We start from the raw sequence: 16393 nt of genomic DNA, 5'->3' as shown, positions 1-16393 counted from the left end.
TCCACCCCGCAAATTGCTGTCGTTGATTCATTTACTGGCTCCTTGGCCAATACAACCCTTGGGTCACGGTGACAAGTCTGTGCGACAATCCTTGGGAAGAGAAAAATACCTCAACGGGGACCCGAGTGCCGTTTAAGTACCTGTTTTGAGTAGTGGCTTTCCAAATCGAACGGCTGGGACGACTGGTAAACTCCGCACCGGTGCTCCAGGATCTGCGTCTACGTTCCCGGTCCGGGATACGAATGTGGGGATTTAATCTGCGCCAGGGATACACCCCTCAAGCTTCTGCCTCTATTTAAGTGCCTTGGTAGTTCTGCAGTTTGCTCGCTAGAAAACATTCAGCCGAATTTTCTAGTGCTGCCTGAGAGGCACTGACAATGAAACTCAGGGTACGCAGCGGTCTACCACTTCCACTCTCATTAAGGCCCCGAAGAAGAGACCAGAAAAGCTGACTAGACCCTAGAACCTCGCGCCTTGGGCGCTGCTTTTAACAGCAGTCCATGGCCTTCCAAGCCAGGGGACCCAAAGCAAACATACACCCCGCCTCGCTAAGATTTTAAAGCGGCACGACGGCTCCAGCAAGGCCGCCGACTCAGACAATGTGTATGAGACGAAATTCGACGGCGTCACCTGGGATGAGGAGAATTGGCTCCTCAAGACAACTACCTTAGACCAGGGCCATTATCAGTCGCGCGGTTCCGTAGCAAATGGTTACCTTGGTATTAATGTTGCCAGTGTTGGCCCCTTCTTTGAGCTTGACGAAGAAGTAGACGGCGATGTCATCAACGGCTGGCCGCTCTTTTCACGACGACAGTCATTCGCAACCATCGCCGGTTTCTTCGATTCCCAACCAGAGATGAACGGGACAAACTTTCCTTGGCTGTCCCAGTATGGATGGGACACAGCGATCAGTGGTGTTCCTCACTGGAGTGGACTGATCCTTGACTTGGGCGATGATGTTTATTTGGACTCCACGGTGGACGACAGCACCATTGATGATTTCCAATCAACATACGACTTCAAAGCTGGTGTCTTATCGTGGTCGTACACTTGGTCTCCTGCGGATAAAGGCTCCTTCCAAATCACCTATCGTCTGTTCGCGAACAAGTTGAACATCACGCAGGCCGTGGTGGATATGGAGATCATTCCGTCCGTTGACGGCGATGCGACCGTGGCGAACGTGTTCGACGGGTACTCAGCGGTACGAACTGACTTTGTCGAATCTGGTCAAGACGACGGTGCGCTCTTTACGGCTGTGCGGCCCTGGGGTATCTCCAACGTCACTGCGTATATCTATGCGAACCTGACCGGATCCGCCAACGTCGACCTTTCATCCCGCACTCTCGTGACTGGGAAGCCCTACGTGAATGGCAACGAGTCCTCCGTCGCGCAGACTGTGCAGGTTAAATTCACCGCGAACAAACCCGTCCGCATCACCAAGTTCGTCGGCGGAGCCTCGACTGATGCTTTCGCCAACCCTAAACAGACAGCCAAGGAAGCTGCTGCTGCGGCACTGGCAGCGGGCTACACCACGTCTCTGCAGTCGCACGCCTCCGAGTGGGCGAATATTATGCACGAGAACTCGGTCGACCGCTTCACCGACCCAGCTACCGGAAAGCTCCCTGAAGATCAACATGTCATTGACTCAGCCGTCATCGCTGTCACCAATATTTACTACCTGCTGCAGAATACCGTGAGCCAGAACGCCATCGCAGCGGTCTCCAACGCCACTGTCAACGAGACTAGCTTCTCCGTCGGTGGACTCACATCCGATTCCTATGCTGGTCAAGTCTTCTGGGACGCCGACGTCTGGATGCAACCAGGTCTGGTGGCGTCGCACCCCGAAGCTGCACAGGGCGTGACCAACTACCGAGTCGCCAAATACCAGCAGGCGAAGGACAACGTCAAGACGGCGTTTGCCAGCTCTAAGAACCAAACTCGGTTTGACCCCTCGGCCGCTATCTATCCTTGGACCAGCGGCCGCGCTGGAAACTGCACAGCGACTGGTGCCTGCTTTGACTACCAGTATCACCTGAACGGTGACATTGGACTCTCCATGATCTATCAATGGGTCGCTAGCGGAGATACGGAGTACTTCCAAGAGAAGCATTTCCCGATCTACGACTCGGTGGCGACACTGTATTCCAATCTTGTTGAGCGAAATGGGTCTAGCTGGACCTTGACGAACATGACCGATCCGGTAGCTTCTGCCATCCCCAATCTTCCCGTCGCACTGCTAACAGCTTTAGGACGAGTACGCAAACCACGTCGATGCAGGTGGCTTTACTATGCCTCTCATCGCTCAGACTCTGGACAATGCCAACATGTTCCGCGAACAGTTTAACTTGGAGCCCAACGACACTTGGTCCGAGATTTCAGAGAACGTTCTGCTGCTGCGCCAGAACAACGTGACTCTCGAGTACACCTCGATGAATGGTACTGCCGTGGTCAAACAGGCGGATGTTGTCCTCGTTACCTACCCACTGGCCTACGAGAGCGACTACACCTCTGAGATGAGTCTCTCAGACCTCGACTACGTAAGTCCCTCGCTCGCCTAAAACAACTGCTTCACTATCGCATACTAATACTGACAATCAAAAGTACGCAAACAAGCAATCGGCCGACGGCCCCGCCATGACCTGGGCGATCTTCTCCATCGTAGCTAGCGACGTCTCGCCGTCCGGCTGCTCAGCCTGGACCTACCACCAATACTCCTACGACCCTTACACGCGAGGCCCCTTCTTCCAGCTCTCCGAGCAAATGCTCGACAACGCCAGCATAAACGGCGGCACCCACCCAGCCTACCCATTCCTCACCGGCCACGGCGGCGCAAACCAAGTCGTGCTATTCGGATACCTCGGCCTCCGTCTGCTCCCCGACGAAGCAATCCACATCACGCCCAACCTGCCCCCGCAAATCCCCTACGTGAAATACCGAACCTTCTACTGGCGCGGCTGGCCCATCGCCGCCGAGTCCAACTACACCCACACCACGATCCGCCGCGACACCAAAACCGCGCCCCTCTCCACCGCCGACGAACGCTTCCGCAACGCCACAATCCCCGTCCACGTCGGCAGTGACGCAGAAAACGAAACCCACACCCTCCAGCCCACAGGAGCTCCCTTGGTTGTCGCGAACCGCCAAATCGGCACAATCCCCACCATGCAGGGCAACCAAATCCAATGCCAGCCCATCACGTCTCCGGACGAGTACAAGGCAGGCCAATTCCCCATCTCCGCTAACGATGGCGCAACGTCGACGAAATGGCAGCCTGTTTCCTCGAATCTCTCTTCCATCACCGTTACGCTGTCAGATACGCAGATGGCGAATGCCGTGTCCGGGTTCCATTTCGACTGGGCTTCTGCGCCGCCGGTCAATGCCTCGGTGATTTTCCATGAGGAGGCTATTGAGAACCCTGCTTCCGTGTTCGCGTTTGGCGTCCAGGACCAGGGTCAAGATGAGGACGATGAGAAGTTTAGAGTTGTGCTTACTTTGACGGGTATCGAGCCCTCGACGATTTACACGGCGGAGGAGGAGAACCAGATTCGCATCCCTGTTGGGAATACGACTACTGCGCAGCTTAAGGACACTGTGAAGCCGTCGCGGTATGCCACTTTGTTGATTGCTGGCAACCAGGCCCTGGGTGCTGAGCAGAAGGATGCTGGCGCGACGGTGGCGGAGTGGGTGATTCTGAGCCAGGAAGGTGCACCGTCTCAGTCGGCTGCTACTGCGCAGAGGAGAGGCATGAATGTTAGAGATAGAGCTTTGTTGGAGAGACTTTGGAAGTAGTTTTGGTTGCTTGCAGTGTGTGATTGAGTGTATGACTACTGATAGGCAATGGATTTTCCTCTCCTATAAGGGATCTTGCTATGAAAGAATTTTAATGTCACTCTGAAAAGGGAGATTGGCCTCCGGAGTATGTCCTCAGCCTTCTATCCTACTAGATATAGTAGAGACTACGGAGAACTATCCAGTAGTATATACTATATGCTATATAGTATATGAACGAGGATCCACCCGGGAGATGCCGACGGGCCGGATAGCCCCAATTCTGCCCAATGGGGTTAGGGTTATGGAGCATGCTAAATTAAAACCTCCCAAGATGATTGCTGTCACATCGCATCATCGATCAGACCCCCAAATGAATGCTGACTTGGCGTCAGCAGGCCCCGGACTATTTCGGGACGGTCATGCCCGGGCGTTGCTGGGTGAAAAATCACTTCGCAACGTCCTTCAGCTTCTTCTCCAACAAGCTTCTGCTTCATCCTGGTGTATTATTCTCCACTCCATCCCTCAACTTCCGTTCCATATCACACCGGCAAGATGAGCGCGACAACAGCCGCCCCCGTCGGGGCCAAACCTGAGACTCAGAAGCTGACCGGCTTGAACCTCTACTCGCGTTTCGCTTTCGCCGGCGCCGTCTGCTGTTCCGTCACCCACGGTGGCCTCACCCCCGTCGATGTGTAAGTAGCGCCAATTCTTGCGAGGAATCAAAATGACATCAGCTCGACAAGCAACGGAAAAGTCGCAACGGGGTGACTGACACGTACATTCGCGCAGCGTCAAAACCCGTATCCAGCTCGACCCTGTCACCTACAACCGCGGCCTGATCGGTGGCTTCCGCCAGGTCATCCAGAATGAAGGCGCCGGCGCCCTGCTCACCGGTGCTGGCCCTACGTTCGCAGGCTACTTCCTGCAGGGTGCACTGAAGTTCGGTGGCTACGAGTTCTTCAAGCAGCAGTCGATCAACACGATCGGCTACGAGAACGCCAGAGACAACCGTATCGCCGTGTACTGCGTTTCGTCCGCTTTTGCCGAGTTCTTCGCCGATATTGCCCTCTGCCCGCTCGAGGCCACCCGGATCCGTTTGGTCTCGGAGCCGACCTTTGCCAGTGGCCTTGTCTCTGGCTTCGGCAAGATCGCCCGCCAGGAGGGTCTCGCCGGTTTCTACTCCGGCTTTGGGCCCATCCTGTTCAAGCAGTGCGTCCAATGAAGCTGGATATTTCTCTCATGACTCACATGTGGCAGGGTCCCATACACCATGTCCAAGTTCGTCGTCTACGAGAAAGTCGCCGAGTTCGCCTACGCCAACTTCTTCGACAAGGAGAAGACCAGCGACGGCATGCAGACCGCCATCAACCTTGGTTCTGGTCTGATTGCCGCTTCGCCGCCGCTATTGTCTCGCAGCCCGCCGATACCATGCTCTCCAAGATCAACAAGACCAAGGGTCTCCCTGGTGAGGGCACGACCAGCAGACTGATCAAGATCGCTAAGGAGCTTGGTCTCCGTGGCTCTTTCAGCGGTATTGGCGCTCGTCTGGTCATGGTTGGTGCTCTGACTGCTGGACAGTTTGCTATCTACGGTAAGTGTCGAATGGTTGCATCGTTTGACGAGCATTCATCGATGATTGCTAACCCTTGGTCTTTTGTAGGTGACCTTAAGAAGGCCATGGGCGCTGTAAGTCACCCCGATGAATCATGCAAAAAGTGTTACTGACCATTGAACTAGGTTGGAGGTGTCGAGATCGCAAAATAGACGACTGCGACTGACGATGGGTAGAATGGTGTACATCAATAGAGCATAGAGGTACTCGTATCTTAATCTACTAGACACATGTACATAACTGTGAACAGGCTGTATTTTAGGAGGTCATAGACTGTGGAAAAGGAAGTCCCGCAATCAACCACTGGAATTGGTTTCAAAGAGCTTGCGTGTGTAAGACTATGCACAAGATCGCGCACCTGCCCCAACGATATAATCATGACTCAGAAGTGGACAATGCTTCTAACTATCACTGCAACCCTATTAGTCGATCTTCTTGCCCTAATTTCTCACCTGCAGTAGTGCAAAAGCACCGACTAACTTGTTGTGGTTGACCCCCACGTTTTACGGGCACGACAGCTCATCGCTATCTCTTTAAATATACGCCTTGCAAGTGTGAATTATGATCGAATAGCCGATACTCTCAAGAAGCAACCGGAATTTCAGCTGGAATGTTGCAAACTCTATGCGGATGTCATCTTGAGTATGTCTGACTTCGCTCTGGATGCCCTCGCGGTTAACCCAGCTGTTATCAACTGGCTTACGGATAAATTCCTTGACAATTCCGAGTTCTTGTTGGCGGCACTGAAAAGGAATGTCACCTGTTGGTTTGCTTTTGAATATGACCTGGAGAAGTTTTCCAGCCCGGCGTGGATAGCAGCGGCCATGAAATTCACCGAAGCAAACTTCTTTCCCACAGTTAGACCTTTCCGACAAGAATGAGCCCTTATATGCTGTGCCCGCTCTCGACATAGACCCATTATTGCTGCAGCACGCAGGCCCCTCGATTCGAAATGATTTAGAGCTATATGTGAAAGCTGCCCGGCAAAATCGCAAGGCGCTCGAGTTTGTGTCGAAAGCGTTGAAGGATCATCCAGCCTTTAGGGCCAGGATCAACGATTGCACACCGTGAACAGCCACCGTTGGGCCTAATTTGGTTATGACTCAGGAAGATTTGTTGTCCTTCTTATTCTCGTCGCAAGCTCAATATTTCACGAGGAAAGGAAATGAACTATATTACATGTAAGAAGCTCCCTAGTGTATTTGGTCGATTCTCAATATTAGGACGGTTCTTTTTGATGATTGATTCCACTTATTGCGAAGTTACGGTAAAGCGACAACATAAAATAAAAGTCGGGGTGTCTCAGGTGCTAAGGTTAGTGTAGCAAATCAATCTGGAATTATTTCCACCACATCAGATCAGAATTAGTTATGCAGGTCAATACCTAATCAGGCAGACATCAACTCTGTAGATTTACTTCCGGAATCCCCGGGTCCCCCGGTACCAAATTCATTCACACAGGACAGCCTATGATACATATATTTGAGAGCCAACTTTCTATCATAGAGAGATATCTACAGTACATAAATTACATAGCATTTGCAGTAGTTTCTTAAATACAAATACAGACATGTAAAATTTCAAAATCGCCACCCGAATTCTGCAATATATCACTTCCTTTCCGAGAAAGACAACATCAACCTAGAAAAAAAAAAAGTCAATCATGCCAGTGCGAGTAATCCCACTCGTTCAGCTTCGTCTCGGCTGACGGTGCGCAAGGCTGTAGATTCAGCTTCCGGTATACGTCCTGAATCTGACTGCATAATACGGCATCTTCGGTGATCCCATCGCCTTCAAAGTCCGTACATGTCGCGCCACCAAAGATCGAAATCACGATGTCGGTCTCCACCGTCATGCCCCTCGATTCTTTCATCTTAATCCACCCAGAAGAATAGGTATCACCCCACCAGATGATTTCCGGGACATAGTACTCCAGCGAAATTACATGGTGCCCGAATATAAACATTTCGAAATATTCTTCCATCCGCAGACCGCCTGGTCGTGTCTGCGCGCGGGTTAATCAGGAGAGTATCATAGGAGAACCCGGGGAATAGATATGTACCGGTATCTCATGGTAGGTATAACTCTCCGTAAAGGCAAAGCAGGAAACAAGGAATCCAATCCTGGGTATAGGCGGCTGCTGGACGAGCATCCGCCGCCAACTTGCTTCAGGTCGAATATACGCTTCCAGCTTCTCAGGTCGCTGGAGCATATCGATGCTGGCCAAGAAGGATGTGTCCCAGGTGAAGAAACCCGGAAACAGCTTTGCCAATAAGGGATTTTGTACTTTTGTACTCGCAGATGAAGGCTGGATTGGGATGAAAAAGAGCGCTTTTTGGATAGCAACTGATTCTTGAATGATGCTGTGCCAGGTACGGCATGTTCGCTGAGCTGTGAGAAGAGTTTGCGTGTCGAGCTGTAGTAGGATCAGCTCGAGAAGCTCGAATGTCGAGAGTACCTTTGCCGGGGCCGCCATTCTGTGCATTGATTCCCTTGGACGCCGGCCCTTCCGGTTCGCGGGCGGATGAAGTGACGGTGTTTTGAAATGCGATATCTATGCCAAGCCGCGTTCTAATTGGTTGTTTAAGTGTTCCTTGGCATTGCTTGGTTGTGGATCATTTCATTGTGCTCTTAATAGAGCTGTTTAGTCTCTTTCTTAGTTGCTTTCCTTGGAAATGTAGGCAGCGACACTGGCGCCTATCACGCCAAGAAAGTGGGGGGAGCGGCGTCTGGTATTTGAGTAAACTGGGTACAAAGCTTCTCAACATCATGCATAACAATGTTGTTCACTAATAACAGCCATACAGTTAGTTGGCTCTGCCCGGGGGACGCAACAGCAGAGAGGCAAAACAGCTTGAGCTGCGAACGAATAGGGACCTTGGGAACCTGGTTTCTAGGAGACAGACTTACGCAAGAATGGATCAACGGCTCTGGTCCACAGCTTTTGTGGGCTTACGGACCGGGTAAGAAAGGCACAATACTGCCAGATATGAGAGTGCTAACAGCCAGCCAGCTGCAACAGGAAAGACATACATCAGCTCCCTTGTTGTGGATCATATCCGCTCAGAGGAGAACCGCTCAGGAGTCGCGGTATACTATTTTGATGACAACCATCCGCAATATAACGTCGCGGACTTTGGTGTTGCATTTCCTTCGTTATCCAGACAGCTCGCTGCTCAGCTGACTGACTCTGCTGCTGAAACTTTCTATCGAGCAGAAGAGCGCTCTCCCCCCTCTCTCGACGACGGTAAACCGATTGGTTTCTGGAACCTGATTCACTCGCTTTTTGGCTCTATCTTCGTGGTCTTTGATGGTGTTAATGCCTCTGAAGATGCACTGAAGAAAATACTCGTCCATATTGGGGCCAATAATACCCAGGGTTCTCGTTTGCACATTCTCATAACCAGTCGTTACCCGCCACCCCGTTCACTTCTCCGAGCCTACGAATTGCCAACCATAGTAACGAGGGCAAGCGAGGATGATCTCATGTCTTTCATGGTGCACGAAATTGACAATGTATCTGCCGAGAAAAACCCATCTGCAATACCCAAAGACGTCCGTGAAAGTATGCTCAATGTTATAGAAATGTTGGACGGCGTGTATGTGTTCTCGCCCCTATCTTGACTCCACGGTGCTAATACCAAGCAAGATTTCCACCGCTACCTCGGCAAAGAGATATGTCAGAGGCATTGGACGAACTAGCTCAAGTTCTATCTAATGATCCCCCTTCAACAAAATACAAGAAGCTTAGCCAGCTAGCATTGGCTCATTTAGCAAAAGCAGAACACGGACAAAATGTCCTTCAAGTGTTGTACCTAGTGTCCACACTAGAAGAACTCGGCTATACGCCGACAGTATCCCAAGTTGTGGACTACCTACCTTTTCTCGGAATACATAAAACAGAAGACAGTCGCTACACCTCCGATGACATCGCAAACATGTGTGCTGGCTTGGTCTCTTTCAGCACTCGCATCAAAGCGATGCGAATCCAGTCCTCTATTCTTCAGAATCATTTGCGTGAAGAAGCTTCCAAAAAGAACACCAAAGGGACGATGCTTCGCGCGGCCATGTCCTACCTATCACAAGAAGATTTCCAGAGCGGAGCCTGTAGTTCGTCAGCGAGTCTAAAGCAGCGATTCCAAGCCCATCCTTTCCTGCCATACGCTGCAAGAATCATTTCAGTCTATACGTCCAGAGTACCTCACCGACAGGAAGAGCTTGGCGCCTTCCTACGGTTCGCCTCTCACCGCGGCTCTATCGACTCCTACCTCCAGGCAGCAGGGGCCTGGCCGTACCAGGATGATGACAGCTATGACGAACTTGAAAGCTCTGAGCAGCGCTGGCCGTATTTCCCGCGTGGTTATGGACCGCTCCATGTTGCTGCCCATATTGTGGGTGGCCGTGTCTTTATCAAGGCACTACTCGAACAGGGCGAGGACATCGAGGCGAAATCAAAGAACGGGCAGACGGCGTTGCATATTGCTGCAGGGATTGAAGATGAGACTGAAACGGCGAGGACTCTTCTTGAACATGGGGCAAACGTGTCGGCGGTTGATGTCGGTCTCGAGACGCCGCTGTCTATTGCTGTTGTCGAGGGGGGTCTGGAGACGGTAAAGCTACTTGTCGAGTTTGGTGCTGATGTTGGGAGTCTGGATACATCGGTACTGGTGGAGTGTGCTGAGAGGCGAGATGTTGTTGAGTATTTGACCGGTATGGGCGTAAATATGCCAGATGTTGAGGTGGGGGATGAGGAGGAAGATGATTATGAGGACTGGATGCTTGCGGAATAGGGTATATGCAAGCACCCCTTGACTGTGAACTTAGAATGGTATATGCGAGTCACTTAGTGTCGATTCGAGGGTAAGTGGGCAATGAATCATTTTCTGTCAACGAGCCTTGTCTGATAGACCAGATGAATATACCCCTATCCAGGAACGCAGTAGAACCGTGGGACCCCGTGGGTAATAGTATACTATCTACCATGGCCATAGTAAATCACGGTGCTTTACAGTAGTATTGTATTCATCCCTGACCAAGAATATCCTCCGGAAGATATTTCTGGCTTTGCTGTAGGATGCTTTCGAAATTGAGCAGGGTTCGGGGAGAATCCGCGTGAACATCCATTCCAATGGCACAACACGATACAACCACAACGCATACAGTCTACAAACTTTATGAATAAGTTCTCAAGTTGTTCCTGTTTCTTAATTCCAAATATAAACAACTGTCACTGCTTACGAGCATCGTTGGTTCCGTCGGGGCGGAATGCAACCCTACGTCACTCCTGACTAAACCACTCGATCCATTCTTTGGTTCGCGAACAGAATGGTTGGCTAGACGGACTACTCCCTGACTGTTAGAGCGCGGGGTATATAGGGTCCAGATTGTCTTTTAATTTTCTTGCAGGATTCTGAGGCGTATTTGCTGATTGTCGGGTATCCTAGACCTACCTTTGCCATTTCACCGAAGAGCGCGCTCTGAAAGGGATCCCAATTTCAAGGAGAACAAGTAGAAGAGGGGTCTAGGCTATAAGGAATGGCCAGTGTGTCAGTTAATATCGTCAACAATTGACAACGGATCTTATTCAACCTTCAATCATTCTACTCTGCAGTCCCAGTGATACCTGCTTGTAATCATGTCTTCAACATCTTACCCACCTGAGGACCCTACCGACATCGCAAATGCCTCTCGAGGACTGATCACCAGTCTAGAGCCCTGCGTGGTCTACTCCGACACCAACCCAGCACGAGCCATCTGGGATAACGACTCTTTCGGCTTCTTAGCAGAAGAGCACGCTCCCCAGTTCGCAAACCTGTCGCTGTGGAGACAGTCTCAACTCTGCCAAAAGCAGGGTCTCTTCAAAGTTCGGGATGGAATTTACCAGGTCCGCGGACTAGACCTCTCCAACATCACTTTCATCGAGTGTCCGAACACAAAAGGCGTGGCCGTTATTGACCCACTGACCTGCATCGAAACCGCCAAGAAGGCCTTGGGCCTGTACCAAACCCAGTTCCCGGATAGGGTTATCAAAGCCCTCATCTACACGCATTCTCATGTAGATCACTTCGGCGGAGCTAAAGCCATTGCAGACGCCGCTGCCGAGGGTTTGAAGGTGTACGCGCCGAATGGATTTCTGGAGCATGCAGTGAGCGAGAACGTCTATTCAGGGAACGCCATGGGCCGTCGTGCTGTTTACATGTACGGCGAGTCTCTCGCACGGCAGCGGGACGGCCAAATCGGCTGCGGGCTGGGTCTCACTGTTTCAACGGGTGTATCGGGATTGATTCCCCCCACGACCAGCATCAACCAGACGGGGGAGAAGATCGTCGTAGACGACGATCTGGAAATTGAATGTCAGCTAACCCCAGGAACGGAGGCGCCGGCTGAGATGAACATGTATTTCCCGCAGTATAACGCTCTGTGCATGGCTGAAAACGCCACTCACACCCTTCACAACATCCAAACCCTGAGAGGGGCCTTGGTGCGCGACGCCCGTGTCTGGGCTAAATACCTCGATGAAGCGATCGTTCGCTATGGGAAGGCCGCCGATGTCGTATTCTCCAGCCATCACTGGCCTACATGGGACAACGTGAACGTCAATGACTTCCTGACCAAGCAGCGCGATCTATACGCCTATCTGCATAACGAAACGCTCCGTCTTCTCAACACGGGCCAAACTGGCATAGAAATCGCCGAACACTTTCATCTCCCCCCATCTTTGAACAACACCTGGAGCGCGCGCGGCTACTACGGTTCAATCAGCCACAATGTCAAGGCCATCTATAACCGTTACATGGGCTGGTTCGACGGAAACCCGGCTCACCTATGGGAACACCCCCCGGTGGAATCCGCAACACGCTACGTGAAATGCATGGGCGGGATAGAGAAAGTGATCGACCTGGGCAAAGAGTTCGCGGACGAGGGCGACCTTCGTTTCGCCGCAACGCTCCTCAACCACGCCGTGTATGCTGACCAAAACAACGACCGGGCCAGAAACGAGCTCGCATCCGTCTATCGCAAACTGGGCTACGGCGCGGAAAATGGCGTCTGGCGTAACTTCTACCTGACGGGGGCGCGCGAGCTGCAACCCCAAAACAAACCGCAGGGGTCCCAGCTATCCATGTCGGCTGAACTGTTGATGGCGCTTGATTTGGAGCAATTGTTCGATACGTTTGCCATGCGGGTAGAGGGACTGAAAGCATGGGATCGGTCGTTCACGATCGACTTCATGATCGCGGACATGCGCAGGGGTTGGCATTTGAATTTGAGTAATGGTGCCCTGACTGGCCATGAAATTGTGTACCAGGAGCCGACAAATGCGGCAGATGCGTCTTTGGTGATTTGGTTGACGCATAAGGATCTGGTTGCTTTAGCTGTTAGAGACCGAAAGAGCCTAGATGGCCTCACTACGACCGGAGACGTGAAATGTTGGGAGACGTTGGCGTCGTTGCTCACTGCACCTGACCCTGCTTTTGCGATTGTGACCCCTAGTGCGATATATACTTCGTCTGTCTAAGGTGGGCAATATATTTTCAGGCTGCTTTGCTCTACAGGATTCACATACCAATGTCGGGCCCCTGTCTTTAGCATCTGTCAAATTCTGGTCATGGGTGTTCCGTCAGTCGGCATTCCCAAATGTATCACCAAAATATTTGTTTTTAGGAAAGGTATACCTAGTAGGGCATTCAAAATGTGTACTGTGCATAATCTAGATAACACATAATAGCGTTCCCACAGTCGATAGCATGAATATCACCTACACAGACATCGCAGAAGACGATTGATGCCGAATAAATCGAACACAAGACCATTCCAGGAAAACTGTACAGTCGCCAGGGAGGCACAGGAAGAGGAAACTTTTTCAAGGTTCGGCCACCGGGTCGTCTCAGTCTCCCCAGCGCTGTACAGCATGCGCGCAAATGTTTGGCTATTTCCTTTAGTGATGAAGGACAGACCTGGCGGTACTAAGTTACTTGCACGACGGCTCACCCGAGTCTATGACACGACGACGGATCTACTAAGTGATATAGAATACTTCCTGGACGCCGGCGCTTCAAGTCGATTATGAAACTCAGAAAATAATTATCGTCCATTCACAACTCTAGATATTTGTAGCCTAGACAAATAAAGTCACACATGATATTGTTTAGTCGTGACAGACGTTTACAAATCAGGTTTCAGACTGATATTTTAGCCTCGTCCAAGACCCGCAGAAAGTCATGGCAACCTGCTTCCCTTCGGTACAGAGTGAAATGTAACCCTGATTTATGCAGTATGTAATAGGGGGCTGGATCAGTAAGTTACCTCGAATAGAAGGAAGGTGGCTTCAATGTATAGAGCGATAATAGTAAACATAGGCATGGATCTAGACTGGATTCCTCAAATAGGCATTTATTATCGAGTCCGGCTATTATTCCTTTTCATACTAGCTGTTACGTTAACTAAATCGAGAATTCGGTATACGACTATTTCACCCAAAGAAATAGCAGGCAGAATAATTTTATGAATAGTAAATCCAGGGAAGAGATGTATATCAATTGGGAGAATGCCCTAAGTGCCTAGATACATATCTGAACCCGTCTTTCCATCCTCCTCACACCCTCTATATGACTGCTGTATAGGACGATGGTGCTAGCCTAGTTGTTATTGGGATTCGATCAAGCATCCGTAAACGTATAAAGCTGCGTTGATGGACTTTCAAACACAGCATCCCAATGCTTGGTAACCGACTCGCATAACCCAACCTTTGTCTTCCAGGAATCAAACGCATGCTCCAGGGTGCATGTAACGGTCTTAGTCTCTTCCCAAATAACTCGTTCCGCATCAAATCCAAGCCGTTTGAGCGTATCCTCTTTGGAAGTATAAGCTCGGCCAGGTTGACCGTCCTCGTTCTGTGTTTTTCTGCTAAATAGGTCCTCTCCAGCATTGAACTTCGGGCTATGTGCATGCACCCAGTAGCCACGAGGCGCTTTAGCAACAGACTCATCTCTCACTCGCCACCGGCCCTGGCGTGTAAGTTCGTAGTCCTCTATGGGATCCGCGTGGAGCATGGCAGCGCCTAACACGCCCCCATCAGGTGCAGGGTGCCCCAAATCCACTACCTTTTCACTGACAGTATAAAAGTCCTCACCAAGCGCACTCGCAGCTAGAATGAAGGTATCCTTATCACCTTCACCCGGGGCTCCTTGGGAGATCATTCTATAATAATAGGATGCATGATAGTTATAGTAGACAGAGAGCAAAATAGTCATATAATGCGTCTTTTTTGAGATCAAAAACATGCCGGCCTCAGTGGACTGTCGGGTTGTCGTAGCGATTATGGCTTGACGAGAAATGTTGTAGTACGTGGGAGATACTGTATAAGACCAGAAGTCAGGCCAGGTAACAAGGCCCGTGGAAGTAAATGGCTTGGAGGTCAATAGGTCGGTAGGGTCATATAGAAAAAAGCAGTCTGCATCCATCCAGATAACATCCTGAAATGACGAGAACAAAATCGAGAATGCCTTCAGTTGAAAATGTTCGAGGTCGTGTTTTCCCTCATTGGGGCCTGTGAAAACTTCGGAAAGGACGATACATTTCGCATTCAGCGAGGGTAGAACTACCTCACATATGTACGGTTCATACTCGATCCAATCTTTGACAAAAAGCTCTACCGGCAGCCTCGCGCCGGTTCGTCGCAGCAAGCGCAGAAATATTATGAACGTAGGAAGATACTTTCCCCCGGCGGACGAAACAATGCCTTTGGTTCCCCTTATATAGGCCCGTTCGATCCGAGTGTTTCGAATGGCTTGCACAAAGCCGTCGTGGGCTACCTGCATTGGCTCTACAAACCCTTCAGGATCAACGAGATAGTTCTTTTGTGGTGCACTGATGATCGGACTGAATCTATGCAACCCTGCGTTGCCGTGTAATGCGGGTGGAGAACATTGAGGCCTGTGTTCCTCGAGCAAAGGATAAAGATGATGCGAAAGCTGAGCCCGAGTATCGCGAAGTGGAGTGCTCGAGAGGGGGCCAGAGTGCAGACTTCCTTTCCAGAAGATGGATGTGCTTAAAATGATGGCAGCCACCAGACATCTCGCCATGATTTTCATCCTGATGCTGCGCTTTCCAATATTCCACATAGTTAGGATAGTGACCTGGGACGTGTCAAGCGTCCGACGCAACTATAAGAGCAGGATAAACAACACAAGGGCCCAACGAGTCTCTTACACCCTGAGGTGGTTAATTTCGAAACTGATAATCCACAACAAAGGAAACATCAGGCCCATGAGGGGCGCTGACCAGGGATGCGCATCCATCCATTGTCTCATCCGCCTTTAGCGTGAGCACACAAGGCTCAACCTAACCGGACGAATATCAACAAGCTCGTCATTCCTGAGCAAGGCGCAGATAGTCTACAGTAATCTAGGTACTGTGTACTTCACCCCCAACTACCTGTCCATGTGTATATCTCTAAAAATAAAGAAGCATCTCCGAACGCAGTACTCCGTATATGTGATTCAGACGGAGAAAATGTAAAGCCAATGAGAATATGGGCATAGGCGCCCTGGCCCTAACGCACAACACCCGCCCGAGGTGCCGCCCCATTTAGTGTAGCGGCTAGGGTTGCGCGCCGTACCTTATAGGGTAAACGCCGAGCGATCACAATACTAAGCATGTACCTCGGAGTTCGAACTCCCTAACTTTAGGGCCGAGCGCCTCCGGACCAGGCTACCACTCTACGTCTTCCCCAATCACAGAAATCTAAAATATTCCCCGTTGGAATGCTTGGTACACGGGCTGCCCGTGATTCCGAGAATGGCAAGCCTTTAAAGACAATGGGAGGTAGGTTTCCCGGTTATCACGCCGTCTAATGACTCTCGGCTGCGTCAACACAACCCATCGCCGGTTACTAGGAAACCGCTGACAGGAGGATGTTATTTCTTATTTCTTTCTTTCTTTTCCTTTTTCTTTTTCTAAAAATAAAAAAAAAAAAATTAAAAAATTAAAATTAAAATAAATAATAATAAT

At 50.6% G+C, this 16393-nt stretch overlaps 6 protein-coding genes across 6 annotated transcripts; 4 read left to right on the top strand and 2 right to left on the bottom strand.

Moving 5' to 3' along the window:
* Positions 1-377: 377 nt before the first annotated feature.
* treA (alpha,alpha-trehalase treA) lies at positions 378-3789 on the top strand (the record flags this gene model as incomplete). The annotated part of the gene is made up of 4 exons (XM_015545989.1): positions 378-389; positions 464-2200; positions 2250-2537; positions 2602-3789. The coding sequence occupies 4 exons, from the start codon at positions 378-380 to the stop codon at positions 3787-3789; spliced, it is 3225 nt and encodes a 1074-aa protein (XP_015411972.1).
* Positions 3790-4323: 534 nt separating this feature from the next.
* On the top strand, positions 4324-5584 carry ANOM_000730 (phosphate carrier protein 2; the record flags this gene model as incomplete). The annotated part of the gene is made up of 5 exons (XM_015545988.1): positions 4324-4463; positions 4561-4984; positions 5029-5376; positions 5432-5457; positions 5509-5584. The coding sequence occupies 5 exons, from the start codon at positions 4324-4326 to the stop codon at positions 5582-5584; spliced, it is 1014 nt and encodes a 337-aa protein (XP_015411973.1).
* Positions 5585-7040: 1456 nt separating this feature from the next.
* Positions 7041-7859, bottom strand: ANOM_000729 (uncharacterized protein; the record flags this gene model as incomplete). Its single annotated transcript, XM_015545987.1, has 2 exons — positions 7041-7388; positions 7446-7859. 2 exons carry the CDS (start codon positions 7857-7859, stop codon positions 7041-7043), a joined length of 762 nt encoding a protein of 253 aa, XP_015411924.1.
* A 303-nt stretch (positions 7860-8162) lies between these two features.
* ANOM_000728 (ankyrin repeat domain-containing protein) lies at positions 8163-10173 on the top strand (the record flags this gene model as incomplete). Its single annotated transcript, XM_015545986.1, has 3 exons — positions 8163-8346; positions 8397-8982; positions 9033-10173. The coding sequence occupies 3 exons, from the start codon at positions 8163-8165 to the stop codon at positions 10171-10173; spliced, it is 1911 nt and encodes a 636-aa protein (XP_015411923.1).
* Positions 10174-11018: 845 nt separating this feature from the next.
* Positions 11019-12899, top strand: ANOM_000727 (alkyl/aryl-sulfatase; the record flags this gene model as incomplete). Its single annotated transcript, XM_015545985.1, has 1 exon — positions 11019-12899. One exon carries the CDS (start codon positions 11019-11021, stop codon positions 12897-12899), a length of 1881 nt encoding a protein of 626 aa, XP_015411926.1.
* A 1141-nt stretch (positions 12900-14040) lies between these two features.
* On the bottom strand, positions 14041-15504 carry ANOM_000726 (alpha-mannosyltransferase; the record flags this gene model as incomplete). Its single annotated transcript, XM_015545984.1, has 1 exon — positions 14041-15504. One exon carries the CDS (start codon positions 15502-15504, stop codon positions 14041-14043), a length of 1464 nt encoding a protein of 487 aa, XP_015411925.1.
* Positions 15505-16393: the final 889 nt, after the last annotated feature.

This window comes from Aspergillus nomiae, assembly GCF_001204775.2.
Source record: "Aspergillus nomiae NRRL 13137 chromosome Unknown contig00006, whole genome shotgun sequence".
Classification (NCBI taxonomy): Eukaryota; Fungi; Ascomycota; class Eurotiomycetes; order Eurotiales; family Aspergillaceae; genus Aspergillus; species Aspergillus nomiae.
The sequence above is the reverse complement of the archived record's forward strand: the minus strand, read 5'-3'. Positions and strand labels throughout refer to the sequence as shown.